General features: G+C 37.5%; 1 protein-coding gene and 1 long non-coding RNA gene across 3 annotated transcripts; one reads left to right on the forward strand and one right to left on the reverse strand.

The window, feature by feature from the left end:
- Positions 1 to 8,996: 8,996 nt before the first annotated feature.
- LOC120260581 (protein ADP-ribosyltransferase PARP3) lies at positions 8,997 to 13,005 on the reverse strand. 2 transcript variants are annotated; one of them, XM_039268093.1, is made up of 18 exons: positions 12,966 to 13,005; positions 12,496 to 12,800; positions 12,222 to 12,417; positions 12,024 to 12,134; positions 11,889 to 11,946; positions 11,757 to 11,826; positions 11,506 to 11,680; positions 11,280 to 11,413; positions 10,967 to 11,204; positions 10,753 to 10,880; positions 10,604 to 10,680; positions 10,352 to 10,518; positions 10,057 to 10,266; positions 9,867 to 9,969; positions 9,709 to 9,791; positions 9,485 to 9,628; positions 9,199 to 9,381; positions 8,997 to 9,132 (listed from the first exon to the last, which is right to left on the reverse strand). In XM_039268093.1, exons 1-18 carry the CDS (start codon positions 12,969 to 12,971, stop codon positions 9,067 to 9,069), a joined length of 2,454 nt encoding a protein of 817 aa, XP_039124027.1. In that variant the 5' UTR covers positions 12,972 to 13,005; the 3' UTR covers positions 8,997 to 9,066. The 2 variants fall into 2 exon arrangements, with proteins under 2 accessions (XP_039124027.1, XP_039124026.1); XM_039268092.1 differs by having other exon boundaries at positions 8,997 to 9,381.
- A 1,962-nt stretch (positions 13,006 to 14,967) lies between these two features.
- LOC120260395 lies at positions 14,968 to 16,794 on the forward strand. The gene is made up of 3 exons (XR_005536398.1): positions 14,968 to 15,042; positions 15,125 to 15,256; positions 16,557 to 16,794. It is a non-coding gene; the product is annotated as an uncharacterized LOC120260395 (long non-coding RNA).
- The last annotated feature ends 699 nt before the right edge of the window (positions 16,795 to 17,493 follow it).

A 17,493-nucleotide genomic window follows, 5' to 3' on the forward strand; every position in this document is an offset into this window, starting at 1 on the left:
AATGAGCTTGGTTCTCAACTATTAACATATAAGATGATTAGGATAAGATTGCTCCAAAAATCCAAATGAACAATTTCTTTGCCCATTCGAGTATATTCATTTCTGATAAAAGTACCCAAAAATTTAAAAGTAAAATAAATAAATTATATATATATATATTACATCTAATTAGAAAAAAACCACTGTTTTCCTTAGAAAAATAAATAAATAAATAAATAAATAAATAAAACAACTGTGTTTTTGACTAATGTGTTTGTTCACCCATCTCTACTATTATTAAAATATAATTACCAAATAGTAATATGATGATTGTTACTCATTTAATCTAGGCGTTAAAAATATTAGATTCAGTGTGTGTGCGCACGTTTTGAAGAGCAACACTAAAATTGAACACCCCTGCCTATTACTTTTTGATTTCCATAAATATTTTTATAAAAAAAAACAATTGAAAGAAAGGTGTTTCTCTTGATTCAAAATATAATGTTATTTTTAAAAAATATATTTTTTTAATGACAAGTCACTCATCTCAATTGGTATATTATTATTATTATTATTATTATGAATAAACAATTAGTATATTATGAGATAGAGTTAATTTCTCATTCTCTCCCTCAATATTCAATAAAAAAAATTAGCATCTTTCTAACATGAAAATAATATTTTTAAAACAACTCTGTAATGCAAAAGTAATATAAAAAAAAACTATTGCATATTTATATATGTTTGTAAGTTTGTTGAGTATATATATTTCATTGCGGTTATAAAATGGCATATAGGCATAAGGCATCAACCTATATACCTGAGGGTTTCATTTTCTTATTTCTAGAGTAATTGAGTCTAATATATTTTTATTAAAATAAAAAATTAAAAAATATGGCACTTTCAAGTTTTTTTATTTAAATTTTTTTTTGACCAAGTCATTTTGTAACTTCTTAAATATCACATGTTCACATGTGATTTTATTTTATTTTATTTTTTTGGGTCAAGTGAGAGGTTGAGGGATTAATTTAAATTTTTTATTAAAAAAATCTAAGTTATTTTTGTAACTTCTCAAAATATCACATGAGTGGTAACTCTGTCTGTTCTCAAAAGTAATTGAGAGATTAATTTTCTCTCACTGAAATTAATTTTTTTGTGAAAATACGGGATACCAATTACAGCTAAACACTAACTTTTTAAATATCACATGTTGACATCAAAAGAGTTATAGGAAAGGTGGTAACTCTTTCTCTTATCCAGTGAAAGATTGAGGGATTAATTTCCTCTCCCAATAATGATTGAGGTGAATGATCTATCCACTTTATAAATAAATAAATAAATAAAACTTCTCCACTGATCTTGAAAATCAACATATAAATATCAATAGGTGACTCCTCTTAATTTGATGCAACTTGAAATTCCTTGCGTTTGACGAGAGTGACCGAGATACCACCATTCATTAAGCATACTCCGGGCTATGAGCCTTTTGTTTGGACATCTTTGTTTCATGTTTATCAGTAATAAATATTTCATGATGCCCTTCCAGCAATCCTAATTATGTTCCATATAATGTATTGCTGTTTTTGCTAGCTTATCTCATGGATATAGTTTATCTATTATATAAACATGTGAAAATCATCATTGAGAAGAATTATCCATTAAGCCGGCACCAGGAGATGGTTAGATTTGTACTTAAAATGGGGTTTGGAACTCCATGAAACCAATTAAGAAATAAGAAGGGTTTTTAGGAAAGAGAGTTCAGTGAGCTATTTTATTAATTAAAAAAAGAGAGTATACAAAAAGTTCAAATACAAACCAGAAAACCAGAATAAACAAACAACAGAAAGAACAGTAAAGAGCTAAAAAGATTACAAGGTGATTCCAAGTCTAATAAAATGCTTCATTAGCCAGTAAGGAAGGTCCCTGCTTTGATGAAAGAGAGTAAGATCGTGCGTCTTGACACCAAGGAGAGCAAGATGAGAAGCAAGACTAGCTAGGCATCAGGAATGATGTCAATGGATGGCTGACCCAGCACAAAAATATAATCAGAGATGCTATTGATCAATGCATTGAGCCGCCACACCGAATTAGCCTGCCTATCCACAATGATGTTATACAGACTAGGGCTAGCGATGAAGATCGTTTTAACATGTATTCCAAATGCAAACAAACTCCCCAATGCCGCAACAAGAGCAAGCGCCTCCGCTTCAAGAATCGATTCGGTGTGATTGAGACAACATCCAACACACACAAACTGGGAATTAAAATCAGTAACATAGAAGCCAGCTCCAAACTTAGCAGCATCACAAGAACTCACAGAATGAACAAATAAAAATGGAGTATCAGAGGCAATGAAATTGTTCAAAATAAGCTTTTTACTAAATTGAGAAGGAAATGCAAGAGAGTACTCCCTGACATGCTGGATGGCTTTAATAGGAATATGCTGAAAATCAGGAGCTTCATTTCTGAACACAAGATTGCATCTGGCCTTCCACAATAACCAACAGACAGTGGCAATGACCGATTGTCCATACAAATCAAACTCAGATGTAGACGGACAAAGCCAATTACCAGAGGAGAACCCATCACAAAATTGAATGGTCTTACCAATGTGATCACTAACCAAACCCCATACAACATGAACTTTAGTACAGGAATTAAAAAGATGCTTAGTTGTTTCAAAGTCAAGATTACAGAACATGCAAAAGGTAGGAGGGCCAAGATTTAATCTGTATAGGTAGTCAAATGTTTTAATGCCATTCTGAAAGAGCAACCAAAGAAAATGTTTGGGTCTAGGAGCAATTTTGAGACGCCAGAGATTATCCCAACCATCCCTAAGGGTCCACTGAGCCAGCAGAAACTATTGAAGTGAGCATATACAGAAGAAGTTAATTTATGTTTCTGAGATTTGAACCCAGAAATGATCACTGCGGCTGCAGAGTCTATCAGTACTAAGATATTCAAAATTAAGAAAATCTCCAAACACATCATGTAACAAGCTGAAGTTCCAACAATTATTATCTAGAATAAAATTCGAGCATCTTAGCAAATTAAAATTAACATCCATGTTCAGGAAAGTAGGTTTAAAAGCCAAGGGGGTTTCAAAATACCAAGGATGAAAAAGAAGATCTGTATAACTGGGATTAAAGTGATAAAGCCAAAGCTGAGGTTTGATAAGATTAGCATTGTACCACAAACTTCTAAAAACCCAAGAGCAATTAGCTGGGATGGAATCTGTCCAAAAGTTAACATTGCTATACTTATGAAGAAGGACATCAACCCAAATGGCATTATGAGGATTAAGAAATTTGAGAACATTTTTAGCCATTATAGAAGTTTTAGCAGCACGTAAATTTTGGATCGAGAGACCCCCCTCAGTATGACTAAGTGTAATATCTGTCCAGCTGACCGAGCTCATGCCTTTTCTGTTGCCACCCTTAAACTAGAAAAATGACCTAGTTGCTTTTGTAATGTTATCCAAAATCGTGTCCGGGACAGGATACACAGACAGGTAGTACACTGGAGTAGACATCAATACAGAATTGATCAGAATTGCTTTACCAGCCTTAGAGATTTTGGAAAGATTCCAGAAAGAGAGGATTTTTTCAATTTTATCTAGCATCTTAGCAAAAAGAGGAACATGAAGTCTTTTGGGAGAAATGGAGATGCCAAGATAAGTAAAAGGAAAAGATCCAGAAGAAAGGCCAAGGATGCTACAAATGCTTCTTTTAAGTATGAAATTAAATCTAGAAGGAAATTACACATCAGACTTTGATTTATTAACTTTCTGACCAGTGAGTTGCTCATAAATGGAAAAACACAGATTAATATACCTGGGAGATTTCCTAGTGGCATGAGTGACAAGAATCAAGTCATCAGCATACATTAAATGATTAAAATTATTGTTAAGAGCTGAATGAAAACCAGGAATCATGTCATGTCTCATAGCAAAGTTTAAAAGAGCTGTTAAATTTTGAGCAACAATGATAAAAAGATAGGAGGACAAAGGGTCCCCCTGACGAAGGCCTCTAGAAGACTTAATCAGGTAGATGGTTGCTTATTGATAATCAAAGAAAAAGAAACGGAACTAATACAGGCACGAATCCAAGAGATCTAGTGACTAGGGAAGTTCATCCGATCAAGGGTGGCAAGAATTGCATTCCAGCTCAACGTATCATAGGCTTTTTCAATGTCAAGTTTAATTAACATCCTAGGAGGGTAATTAATCTCACGATCCATAGAGTGGGAAACTTCTTGAATGGCAATAATGTTATCAGAGGGACTGCGATTAGACACAAAGTCACATTGCTCTCGACCAATAATCTTGGGTAACACATTCTTAAGACGATTAGCAAGAATTTTTGAGATAATTTTATAACAAACATTGCATAAAGATATAGGCCGAAAATCTGAAACAGATTTAGGGTTAGGCTTTTTGGGGATAAGGGTGATGTAGGTACGGTCCCAGGAATTAGGAATAAAAGAATTGGTGAAAAAAAAACTTCACAGCATCAAAAAGAGCATCACCAATATCATTCCAAAAGAAGCAATAAAATTCAGAATTAAAGGCATCAGGCCCAGGACTCTTACCAGAGGGGAGAGATTTAAGAGCATTATACACTTCCTTCTTAGTCACCTCCATAGTCAGAGCTTCACCATCAGTAGGAGATATAACAGGTAAGTCAGGTGGAAGGGCCTGAGAGATATCTAAAACAGACTTGTCTGAAGGCTCAGACCACAAATTAGCAAAGGTATTACAGAAAATATTCTCAATTTCCTTATGATCAGTATAAAAATTCCCACTAACATCTTTAATAACAGAAATAACATTATGATGATTACGAGCATGAAGGAGATTATGAAAAAAACCAGTGTTCTGATCACCACAAAGAACCCACATGTGTCTGGCTCGTTGAGCCCACTTGGAGGAATTCTGGCGATTAAGAGCAGCAAGTTTGTTATAAAGAGAATTAAGGTGATTAGTAGAAACACAATCAGTACCATTCAAAATATCCAAAGCCTCAACTTCCAAAATTCCAGACTCAACCTTACTAATACTAGACTCAACACAATTAAGCCCACTTCTTTTCCAATGTATAAGATTAAATTTAGTATGAGATATTAAATGAGTAAAAGCATGCATCGGATTGGAGTGAGGAAAAAAATTCCAAGCAACCCTAATAGTAGAATGACAACCAATATAATCAAGCCAATAATTATCAAACCGAATATCCGCTATTACTATGAACTCTAGAAGATAGAGTAAGAAGGAGAGGGGCATGATCAGAGAAAAAGACGAGGAAGATGCTTAATATAATACTTACCAAGATGAGTGGTGCACCAGGAATTAAGGAGACATCGGTCAAGACGGGCCCATTTCCTAGCAGCACCAGTCTGATTGTTACACCAGGTAAAGCTAGAACCAGAATAGTTCACATCCAGGAGACTATTAATGGTTATAAAGTCAGAAAACATACGGGCCTTGCGGCGATAATAATTACTAGAACCACCCTGAAACTCATCAAGATTAGCAATAGTATTAAATTCACCGATAATAATCCAGGGTAAATTAAGAGTAGCAATACCAGAAAGCTCATACCAAACAGAAGATTGATCCTGGAGACGAGAAGAGTTGTACACTGTGGACAGAATCCAGGACTCATTTTTATCATTAGTAACGACCAAGTGAAGAACATACCTGGACCTGGCCAAAGGAGTAGCCTTCCCCAGATGTTTTTGCCAAGTAACTATAATGCCACCAGAGTAACCATCGGCGGCAATGGCTACCTAGTCCCAGTTGTGGCCGAGCTTAGAACAGAAGATGTCAATCCTACCATTGTCAGCACGTGTTTCAACAAGGCAGAAGATGAAGGGGTTGAGTTGCTTCATCAGACTCTTGATATGGGAAGAAGTATCCCTACCAATAACCCCCCTACAGTTCCAACAAACAAGCTTAAATATGGTGTCTATCATAATCAAAATAAAAAAGAAAGGGAACATAAACACAAGGAGATAACAATCCATAAGAAACAAGCGACCAAAAAAACCCCGAACGAAAAAAGGCCAAAGCCTTAGATAACATCATCTCCACTGCCTATTCTCCCCTTCTTGTTGGATGGGGAGATAGGTTGCGGGTCACGACGAGCAAGCGCTTCTTTACGGATACCAGATTGGTATTGAATAAGGGTCATGGAATCATCACGGTTCATTAGTATCATCATATTCAAACATCTCACTGTCACCATCATCCTCGTCAGAGTCTTCTTCTCCGGAATCGCTCATCGAGTGATTAGAGCTTTCCAAAGAGGGAGAGGGATTCAGGACAGCAGACACTTGGGCAACAACTAAAGCATGTGAAGGATTAGGAGGACACAAGGGGTCTCCACCATCCAACCCATCAGAGATCCGAATACTAGGGGGGTATGCCAGAGTTAGAGAAGAAGACAGAGTCTTCTCCTTGGAACTCACAGCAGTACTAGAACTAGGGCCTGGGTCAGGAGGAATAATGGGATCGCTGTTCTTCGGGACAAGGGAAGGGGCACTAATCAGAGTCCCAATGTCTTGAGAACCAGAAGAGATCAAATCAGAGACAGGGGTCTCTAGACAGCACAGGAAGAGTAATAGAGGCACGAGACCTGCCACCAACATGACCGCCCCTACTACGGAATGAAGAAATGCCACGTGTCGGTTGAATAGTATCATCGTGCAGCTGAACATTGGGGGAGACGTTGGGAGACGCAGCAAGGCTCGCATGAGCCGCACGTGACACTGATCTCTCAGCGCCACCACCGGCACCACCGCGGCCACCACTGCGCCCCCTACGTCGAGCAATGAGCATCCAAGTTCCAAAACTGGAAGCATCATCCTCTTCACAAGTTTCAACAGGATTCGGCTTCCCATGGTCAATCCTTGCCTCCATGTCGTCATCCATGGTGTCCATCGCAGTCCTTACCTCCATCCCATTCAGTTCACAAGGAGCCTGAACCGGTGGTGGCTGGGAGCTACTCTGGTTCCTTGGACGCCGACGGCTGCAGTGATTCGAGCCATGTCCGACCATTCCACATAGATAACAGAAAGTTGGAAGTTTCTCGTAGAGAACTACAACAAAAACACGATAGCTATCATCTCCAACTCAAAAACCTTGCTTCAATGGTTTGTTCAGGTCCAATTCCACACATGTGCGTGCAAATTTGGATCTGGACAGAGAGCACGTATATTCATCGATCTTCAACAGTCTTCCCAACGAAGCAGAAATGGACTCGAGAGACTCCCCATCCCAGAACTCAACCTGCAGGTATGCAACTGCAGTAGAAAGCTTGACGAAAGCCGGCTCGAAGTACGGCTTCCAGTGGGCAAGTTGAAGAGTGGCATCATTAACCACCCAAGGACCCTCAAACAACAGTTTCTGGGATATTTCAGACGATTTGCATCGGAAGAGGAGGTACCCATTCGGTAAGTCTGAGATGGGTATATCTCCAAGTTCACTCCATCTTGATTGAAGTATAGATTTAATTTGCTCAAAAGGAGGTGGTTTGCCGAAAAACTTGCCAATGAGAGAATGCTGGAAACGAAGACGCGCACGCGCCATAGAATCCCCATCAAAACAGATAAATTCAATTGTAGAAGCCTTCAAACGACGTAGGACAGGACCATCAACAAGTGGAGAAGGGTTCGGGGGTCCATTCTTGACAGTAGCCGCGATCTCCGCCCAGGAGGCTGGACCCGGAGGTGGTGTTCCCCCGCTTGCCATCGCAAGGGGGAAAAGAGAAAACTGAAGCACTAGGAAGAGCAGAGAAGAGAAGGGACGCTCAGAGAAGGGACGCTCGAGTTGGATTTGAAAACCATGATTCTTCAATCATTGGATTCAATCCAGTGAGTGCTAATCCACATGGTTTACAGTCCAACCCATATGAACCATATATATATATATATTTTTTAAACAAAATCAATTGGTTATTATATACATCATTTAAAAAAAAAAAAAACAGAGGACACATCTCTTGGCATGTGCAACAGATTGAAGTCAAGACTACTTTGAAGTTTAGCTGTCTTGCATAAACAGAGAGCCTTGTTCCTCTTAATGTTCACCGTTGATGCTAACTGGTGCTTGAATCCAATTCCATTTAGGCATCCTTATCTTCCAATTTTGATTCCATTAAACTATCTACCATTAAAAAATCATGTATTTAATTCTAAAGGTTGGTTGAATTTTCATGATACATAAGCTGTAAGTGAGAGTGAAAGGGAATAATAGTAATGCTAAAATGGAAAACCCAAGAGCATCCATGCAAGTTGATGATGGGGATCATGAAAGTGCCATGAGATGCCATCTCTCCTACAGAACAATGTCTCCTTTCTCTCCTCTCTCTATATATAGAGCCTCAAGTCCTCTATTCATTAGTAGTATACACTGGTGAAAGTTCATATACTTTGAAAACATTAACTTATTCATAAATTTTCCTTTTAAAAACTCTTTAGCATCTCTTTTGGATTGCTTTACCTTGTTGGTTACCCAAAGTATTGTTAATTGTTTATATTGGTTTGCTTTATCTTCTTGTTGGATTGGTGCAGGGTCACACATGCAGGGACGTTCATATTAGCACTTAGTACATCTTCTTTTTATCATGTAAATGCTTGTTGAAAGATGGTTAATTTTTCTTTGCTTTTTTTTTTTCTTTCTTTCTTAATCTTATCTGGTTTTGTTTTTCAGAAATCAATGGAGAAGCTAAACACCAAGTTGTACCTGCAGAACTGTTACATTATGAAGGAGAATGAGAAACTAAAGAAGAAAGCTCAGCTCCTTAACAAGGAGAACCAGGCTCTCGTCTCAGAGCTTAAACAGAGGATGAGCAAGGCGAATGTCAAGAACTCAAATCCCATTCAAGATCTCAAGCCATGAACTTCAGTGTTTATTAGTAATTGTTCTACATTCCATATAAAACATCTTTGTACAGTATTATGTTTACATAACTCAAGTAGTTGTTGTTCTAAGTTTGTATGGTGATTCTGTCAAAACCTCCAAAACAATCACCAGACTTTCAAGCTCAAGAGTTAGCAAAGAGGAAATAGATGATCAGTGATCTTCACTCAACTGTGTCCATTTCCCATGTTCTGCTCTTCATATTTCACTCCAACCAAAAACCTGATACTCGCCTGCAAAATACAATAAGGTGAAAAAGATCTATTAGTAACAATGCAGAATTTAGAAATGATATTTACCTGTTTGGGATCATAGACAGCATATTCATTGTATTCAAGTGGGCTGTTCTTGTTGCCAGATTCAATCAGACGTCCACAAGGAACTTTTATGTCATCCTTCCAGACAAAGTGCTCAGCTTCATCTGTTGTTTTCCTGCCTATTCCTTTCACTGCTGTCTTCTTATCTTCCAATGCTTCTGGATCCTATCTCCACACCAAAGATTTATCAAGCTTAACATAAATGTATTTCCAGTTCTGTGAATCAGGAGCGATGATTTTTGTATCTATACTAATAATAATACCATACCTCTGGTGCAGTTGATATCTCAGTTATCTGCTGTCCTAGTGAAGCAATGGCCAAGACTAAGAAACCTTCCGGTCTGTCAACCGCCGTGAATCCATACTTTGCAGCCTCTGCTGCCGCATCTGAGCACACTATGGCCCTCCCGAACTGCCAGTTAGAAAATTAGACAAGCATTATATAACTCTACATCTTATCGTTACTCATCGATGTTAAACTTAAAAACAAACCATATAGCCTGGAACTGGTATGGAACAGATTGAAGGCAAGAAGCCTTTTTGCAAATGCCTTGACAGGTTCGAACTCCTTGTTCCTGCAATAAATGGATGAGTTACAGTCTAATATAACACAATTTTTTTAAAAAATTTAAGAAAAAGATTCGACTTACCGCACCATAAAAGGACTTTGTTTGCCATTTTCTTTATTTCGTCGTAAGAGGGGCAAGAGCTCGACTCGACTGCAAAGATGTTCTCTACTGATGCGTCATATACCTGTAGATTAACAGAGATCACACCAAGTTTGATAAGAGTTCTTGGTAAAACTGATCATGCTTTACTACTAAGAATGTAGGTTCTTACGGTATCTCCGAGCTTGATTGGTTCATATGTCTTCTTCAGGTACTTGACTATCATCTTGTAATCATCAGATTCCTTGTCCAAAGGAGTGACAGAGCATCCCAATTTCTTATATCGATCAAACAGGGGATCGTCGATCGTGGCACCAGTCATGTCTCCTACTAAGTGTGATGCAACAACAATGTCCCTGATACTCTCCAATGGCGCAGCAACCTGTGTAAAGAGGTAGAATGTCACTAAAGGAAATGCTGGTGAAGGATGTACAAATGAGAAAAGAGGATGAGGATCATAGTTTTACATGGTCTGCAAATTCTTCGAAATTTCTGATAATGAAGGGACGAGTGGAATGCATAAGAGTGAACCACTTGCTACTGAGCCCAACCAATTTAACATAAGCCTTCTGATCTTGTTCTCCATGTGATTGTGATTTCAGAGCATCTCTAAATTCTAAGAGCACCTCTTCACCTTCAGAGTCATTTTGCAGAGCATAAACACAAACAATAGATAGAGATAGGACAAATGGTCAAATAGCTTGGTAAATCTCACTTACATCTCTTCAGATGAAGTTCAGAAAGCATTCCCATTGGAAGATCTAGATTGTCATGCCCCATTTCCATCAAAGCATATCTATTGAAAAAACAGTAGCAGTTTGGTATGGCTTGTGCCGACCACAATGCAGTCAGGAATTTTGAGACATACCTGTAGATCTCCTGGCTGCATAAAACCTTCATAAAATTTGCTACCATAGAATCAAGTTTGCAATGAGCAGCAGCAACCCCCATCTGACGAAGACCAAGTCCTCCATAACGGACATCAACCCCATCATCCTATGAGCATTCCGACAGTAATTAACAGCATGTAAAAAATGAAACAAAAGGTTCTGCAATTGTGAATAAAAAATATACAAATATACCATGTCAACTGAAAAGAACTTGAGTGGTTTCTTAACAAATTTCTTCTCACTCTCCCAAAGTTCAAACTCATTGTCAGTTATCAGCTCAAAAAGCCGAACAAATTCTTTCACCGCATCATCCTCGTTTGGCATTTCCTCGACTCTTTCTTCTGCTCTAGGATCATCTCCAACTCTCCCCTTCTTGTAATACAAGTGAACATTAGCCTCTGGCACCACAATGAGCTGCATAATGCAATACCTATAAAAGAGGCCATTGTATATCAAAACCATGACAAGTAATTGGTAATAAAGGAGATGGGCAGAGCATATATACTCATTCACTCTTCTCCCCAGGTCACAGTTGGAGAAAGCACAGTTATAAATTATGCCATCCCTCTCAAAGATTTTAGCACCTTGCTGCTCCAACTTGGAATCCTTATAGACTGCTTTCTTACCATAAAGCTTAAGCTGTACTCAAAACAAACATCAAAGCCAAAAATATATAACAAGAGCCGAAGAGAGCACTTGGACATCTATCCCAAAAAATAGAAATTAAAAACCTCTGCTATCAAAGACTGCAAAGCTTCTTCACTAGGATCCTGTTTGTCCCAGGGAATGCCCTTTCCTTCTGGAGCAAGGTCAGACACAACATCATATGCATCCAAAGGTTGAGCTCTCTCCTTCTCAATGCTATCAACTAGCCATTTCTCACTCACCACTGGAATGCCACTCTCCCTGAGACAAGGATACCACAGTGTATCATTGGATGATTGTAACTAGATAAATGACGCTAATTAAATCAAGGACTTACATTGCTTCCACTAATTTAGATGAACCACCTCTCTCACGTTCAGCAGGAGATACAACCAAGCATGTCACACCTACACATAAACTGAAGCATGAATCCAATAAATTCAAACCAATTCCAATGCAAGAAGCTTACCGATAATAGACTTGGAGCAAACTCCACCATGCTTCTCAATCTCTTCTTTCCAGTCTTCCTGTTAAGATTGATACATTTCACAACCAAAATCAAACAAGTCAGAGTAATTTACTAGTTTACTAGTTTGCTTCTTACATGTCTTCGAGTAAGCCTCCCAGATAGTGAAATAGTCATGCCGGCAAAAGGCTTGTCCTCCGGGAACAAGGACCTCTTAGGATATGATTTTAACTGCTGACTCTTGACCAACTGTCAAGGCACAACAATGGATGAATATTGCCAACTTTCTTCATGCACAGAGAAAAACCGAATCGAAAATAATAGAAGCTAACTCACATCATTCACTTTTGAACTCTCAATACCCTCAGGCAGCTTGAGGGATTCATCCTTCCTTGGATTATCTCTAGTGTTGTAGACACAAGCAGACCACTCACTGTAAGCTCCTCTGCATTCATAGTTCCTCCCTGTGCATTCTAGTTGCCCATTACACACAGGACATCTTTCCAGAGGTCCATAAAACATCAAATCTTGGCTGTCAAAAAACATTTCCATCAAACCATAGAGAACATTGAATACAAAACTAATGGGATGGATGTTGTGAAACTAGTACCATCTTGTTACAACAGCATCATCAGAACCAGAAGCATCTTGACCATTAACTTCAAGTATCCTTCTCATCTCCTCAACAGAGAGATGCTCCTTCATAGTCTTGCAGAACTCATCAAACTCTTCACCAACTTCAACAATAGACTTACCACTATCCTTCCCATTCTCATTGTTCGCCACCTTAGCCTTCTTGTTTTTGGATGAAGGATGGTCACCTTCATGTCCTCTGCTCTCTGTTTTTTGCCTTCTTGTCCCTGTCTTCCCTTCTTCCTCAGCAGATGAATGAGTTTGAGACCTTGTCTCATGAACCTTTCATCATTTCCAGATCAACAAATTAAGTACAATACTAGTAATTATATCCAAGAAAGTTTGAGACTCAGACAAAGTTGACAAGGGAAAACAAGAAGAGTAGACAAGCTAATAAAACCACACAGAACAAAGCAGCAAAGCATTCATAAACAATGAAACACACACCTTCATGATGAATGATGCCAAGCTCCTTCCAACTCTTTTCACTCGCTCTCCTTCAAACAAGGATGAAGCTACTTAAGCTGCTATATATGCACTACATCCGACCAAAAGGCACGTGTTTCCAGTCCTAGATTTCTCTCTGTCGTTGTTTTAAGACAACACGTGTCACCGTTGTACTAAAATTGCGACACGTCGCCATTTAAAGTGCTTTCCCAGGCCTGAGGAGTGTACACGTGTCCATACATTGGCCCCTCTTATTGGATCGGGTTTGAAACCCGCGCAACGGGTTAACCCGTTAAGATTAAAATTAGTGTTCCCTCGATTCAAGTTTTCAATTTTGAAGTCTTATTTTGTTTCTTTGCTCTGAGAGCCGCGATGTGCTTCGCGGGAATGCTTCAAACCCTAGTCCTGAGATCTCCTCTCGCCGCCGATAATGGTCTTACCTCTCACACACACAAATTCTCTCAGTTAGTTTTGAATTCGTTCTTGTTGCTTGAATTGCCGTGGAATTGTCGATCCTTTGTACATTCATTTTTAATTTGAAGTTTGATGGTGCATTTATAAGTTTGTTGATGTTTACTTGTGCTTTGTTCTTCAAGCTTCTGAAGATGAATGATCAGATTTAGGAATGTGTCTCATTGATCTTATTTATGCTGATCTCTTTTGATGATGAAAATATAGTTGTATTTCAGGTTTATGGTGTGGATGAAGTTGATACAATGGGGATTCAGGTTCTTTGGAAATACTTTGTATGATTGGTTGATTATTTCTTGAAATTGGAATGAGAATTTGGTAGAGATGATTGTTGAGCTCAACGACCACTTGACTGCATCATTTAGGGACAGCAAAATCATGGTAATTGGCTAAATTTAATTATTGTATTAGAGTGAAGAATTTTCATGTTAAGATGCATAATGACAAATGATAACCTGTAGAAGAATTTTTTGCTGTCAATCAATATGAATAGAACTTCTCAAAAATTTTCTTTTTCAGCTAATTGTCTGTGACATGTGGTGCTTTAATAGATATGTGGAATTTCGATTTTGTAGATTTGAGTTGGATTTATATTGTTGCTACTGTTATTTGATTCTAGATTATTTTAATCATGTTTTGGAAATTTTGTATGCCATCTTTGTTTGGTATACTAGTGCTTTATGCAGATTTTTACTGAGGCATGACTTATCTTCCCCTGTTCTATTTTGCACTTACTCATGGACAATTTTTGCGATGATTTATGGTGCCATTGTTTATCCCTTTATTATCTGTATAGCATTGTGTTGTCTGTGCAAACATCAGGATCTGATGCTGTTCATTATCTCCTATAATCGTATTGCTTACTAGTGTTTAAATTGATAAAAAGCCACAAATGCTTAACTACAAGCTGAGATCCTGTAAATATATGCTTTGAGATTAGATTCTTGTCTCTCTTTTTTTTTTGGTTGGTGAAATGTGTTATATCCACTTGGCATGAAAAAGGTCCCCTTTACTGATTTATTTCAGTAAGGAGTTAAACCACAAATATAATTCTTTCCTTGGAGTCATTTGAAAATCTCTTTAGGTTTTCATTTCTTATTGAATCACTTCACGAACTGTTGCATTTGGTTATAACACCATATCTTGTCTCTTTTTTTTTTTAATTTATGACATGGTATTTCCCTTAGATGTTGATCTGCAACAAGGTAAACTGCAGACACAGAACAACTGGAACATGTTATTTTACTTAAGGTACTTGATCTCCATTCCAGTTTTGTAGTTTATGTGATTAATTATTCTTACAACAAAACTGCCTCACAAACTGTTGTGGTTTGAATTTGAACCCTTATTTCAGATTCTCAAATTCAAATTCTTGTAAACATTTCAGGCATTTCTATTGAACATGACAGAGCATTGTAAATGACTGGATATGATTTTTTCATATTAATTTATCTTTCCAACATATTGCTTTATTCAATGTAAGTCTGCTGTGCGGTTTCAGAACTATCAGGCTGTGGAGCTCTTATTTTGTAGGTCTTGCAGATTTTCTTTCTGGGATATCTTTCACTCTACCAGTCTGTCACTTCAATCATATGCATGAGCTGAGGTATAATAATGTGCAGAAAATTTGATTTTTTTTTTATTCAAAAGAAACTTACCTAATGGATGGATCTGATCTTGAACTTCAGAGTTATCAGAGAACCTTTCTAGTGGAAACCAGCAGAAAGTGTGACTTTCGTTGGCAGGTTACAGGGCAGGCATTGGAATAGGATAACTGATATTGACCCACACTGTCAATCTGATCAATAATTTTTGCAATGGTAACATAACATCCAAACTAAACCTGCATCCCTGATCTAAATTATTTTTTTAATTTACCAGAAATTTGAACTTTCTGTTGGACAACTAGGACACACCGTGGAGCATACAAATTATTGTTTTTTTAATCAAGTTACTATATGTTAATCTCTATTATCAAATAATTCTTGTAGGAGCAAAGCAATGAAGGAATAAAAAACCGTTGTAACCCAGCTTACCAAACTTCAAAATGATTGAGGTTGGTGGTTTATGCAAATGGCCTCCTGATTGACCATAGGTCATCAGCTGCAGTTTTAAGCAGAAACTAATGCTATTTTCTGTTACTTCTCACACTTCGCATGACAATTTCCACTCGCCCCATCTATATATTGATTCTTATTTCATGTTAGCTGACTAAAGAAGAAGAGTTAGCAAGGAAAGTAATTGGAAATAGTTGCTCTTTAACTCCATCGAGAATATGAGAATATGCGGAGATGTTTGTTGACCAAAACTCCAATGAGGCATCACTTTCAGTTCAAGAATGCTGTCTGTGATTGTATATAGATGATTGAGCAGCTAAGTAGGGCAATGTTGCCTACTTCGCATTTCTTAGCTTTGATTAGAGATAGTTGTGATTGTTTATTTTCTTCAATTTCCTTCCATTGTTCAATTTGGTCAACTCCTTCACAATAATCCTACTTTTGCTTCATTAGCTGCCTTAAGTTTGCATGGGTGATAATGATCAAATAATTCTTCGTTAGAAACATCAACCTCACACCCAAACCAAGAAAAGCCAAAATCAAATGGAACCTGAGTGTTTTGTGTTTAGTTGCATATTACTTTCACTTTCACTAATCTTCTCTGCGCAGGTGTCTGTCAGTTATGCCACATAGTGTGGCTGCAACTAAGACATTCTTGTTGGAGTATTAACTGTGAAAAAGTTAGCCTGTGTTCATTAATTTGTATGCTTCTCTTGTTTGTGGCACTGTCTTGTAGTTACTAAATTGCTATGTCGTTTTGCCATATATCTTCCAGCTCGGATACGTGAGTGTAGATACAGAACAGTAACATGCATATGCTCTCTATAGTTACTGAAGACGCAATAAATAAAAAATAAAAAATAAACAAGGGGGTTGCAATAAGCCAAATTGAGGAGTCAGTAGTGTTTTGTAGGGTTCTCTGGTGTTCTTTGGCATCAGATCTAAGCATAGTGCCGTTCACTAGGAACCTACAAGGCTTTTATAGATTTTTTATTTTTTTTATTTTTGAGAAATACAAGGCTTTTATAGATGACGTGTGCTTTTGCTTGTTTTTCTCTCCCAGGAGGGCCCACGTGAATCTCTTGAATCTCTCTCGTAATTTGGATTAAGCATGAGTGGATTCTAATACTCGCTGACATTTTTGCCCTTGTTATGCGCTTCTCTGTGGCTACTGGTAAGTATCTTTTATTCATTTGACCTCAAGGATTGTCTGATTTCCAAGGATTTTTTACTTTTTATTATTATTATTTTTTAAGTAAAATGAAAAACATCTCCCACCCTCCGCCCTTCAAGGGATCATGCTAGAGATTGGGCTGTCTCTACTACCAAACATAGGAATGATTCTTGTGGAGGACTTTGGTGTTAGGGATGGAAAAAACAAGGTTCCATCTCCGTCAAAAGGTGAAATCACACCCTCTATAAGATCAGTGAAGGGATCCTAAGCTAGTCATATTGTTTGTGATCTAATAAGTTGTTCATCCGTGAGGGGCATGACCACCCTAAGAGAGAGATAACATAGATATTTGTTTGTTTGCTTTTAAAGACAAATACAAAAAACACATATACAATCAGCATACAATGTATGCGTATTGTCAGCAATGTATGCTCAAAGGTAATGATAGTTTGTCTGTGTTTTTTTCCCGTCGATACGGGATCAAATTGTAAGTCTGCTAGCCAAAGATATCAATGTGTTTTGAACACAAGCAATGAAAGGCTCATAAATTAAGTCTTCCATAGTGGGATTAGTATCATAGAACTGGAAGTCTTTTAATGGGAGAGGTATTTATTAATGTTTTATGGACGTTATTATTACTAATATTATAAGTATTATTATAATATTATTATTAATTTTTTTATTTTTTTAGAATTCAATAATTCGTTGAATTATTTGAATCAAGGAAGCCAAAGATGGAAGAATAGGCTTTTATTATCAAACACAAGTTTTCCTATCAAAAGGTGTGCCTTCAACCTGGAATTTGGGGATCCCATTTGATTTTTGA

This window comes from Dioscorea cayenensis, chromosome 5, assembly GCF_009730915.1.
Source record: "Dioscorea cayenensis subsp. rotundata cultivar TDr96_F1 chromosome 5, TDr96_F1_v2_PseudoChromosome.rev07_lg8_w22 25.fasta, whole genome shotgun sequence".
In the NCBI taxonomy this organism is placed as follows: Eukaryota; Viridiplantae; Streptophyta; class Magnoliopsida; order Dioscoreales; family Dioscoreaceae; genus Dioscorea; species Dioscorea cayenensis.

Excerpts from the sequence above, each read along its gene's own strand:
- LOC120260581 (XM_039268092.1), bottom strand. Across the intron at positions 11,205-11,279 it reads CTGGGGAGAAGAGTGAATGA|GTATTGCATTATGCAGCTCA; the intron begins GTATATATGCTC and ends CCTCTTTTATAG. Across the intron at positions 9,629-9,708 it reads TACCAGTTCCAGGCTATATG|TTCGGGAGGGCCATAGTGTG; the intron begins GTTTGTTTTTAA and ends TCTAACTGGCAG.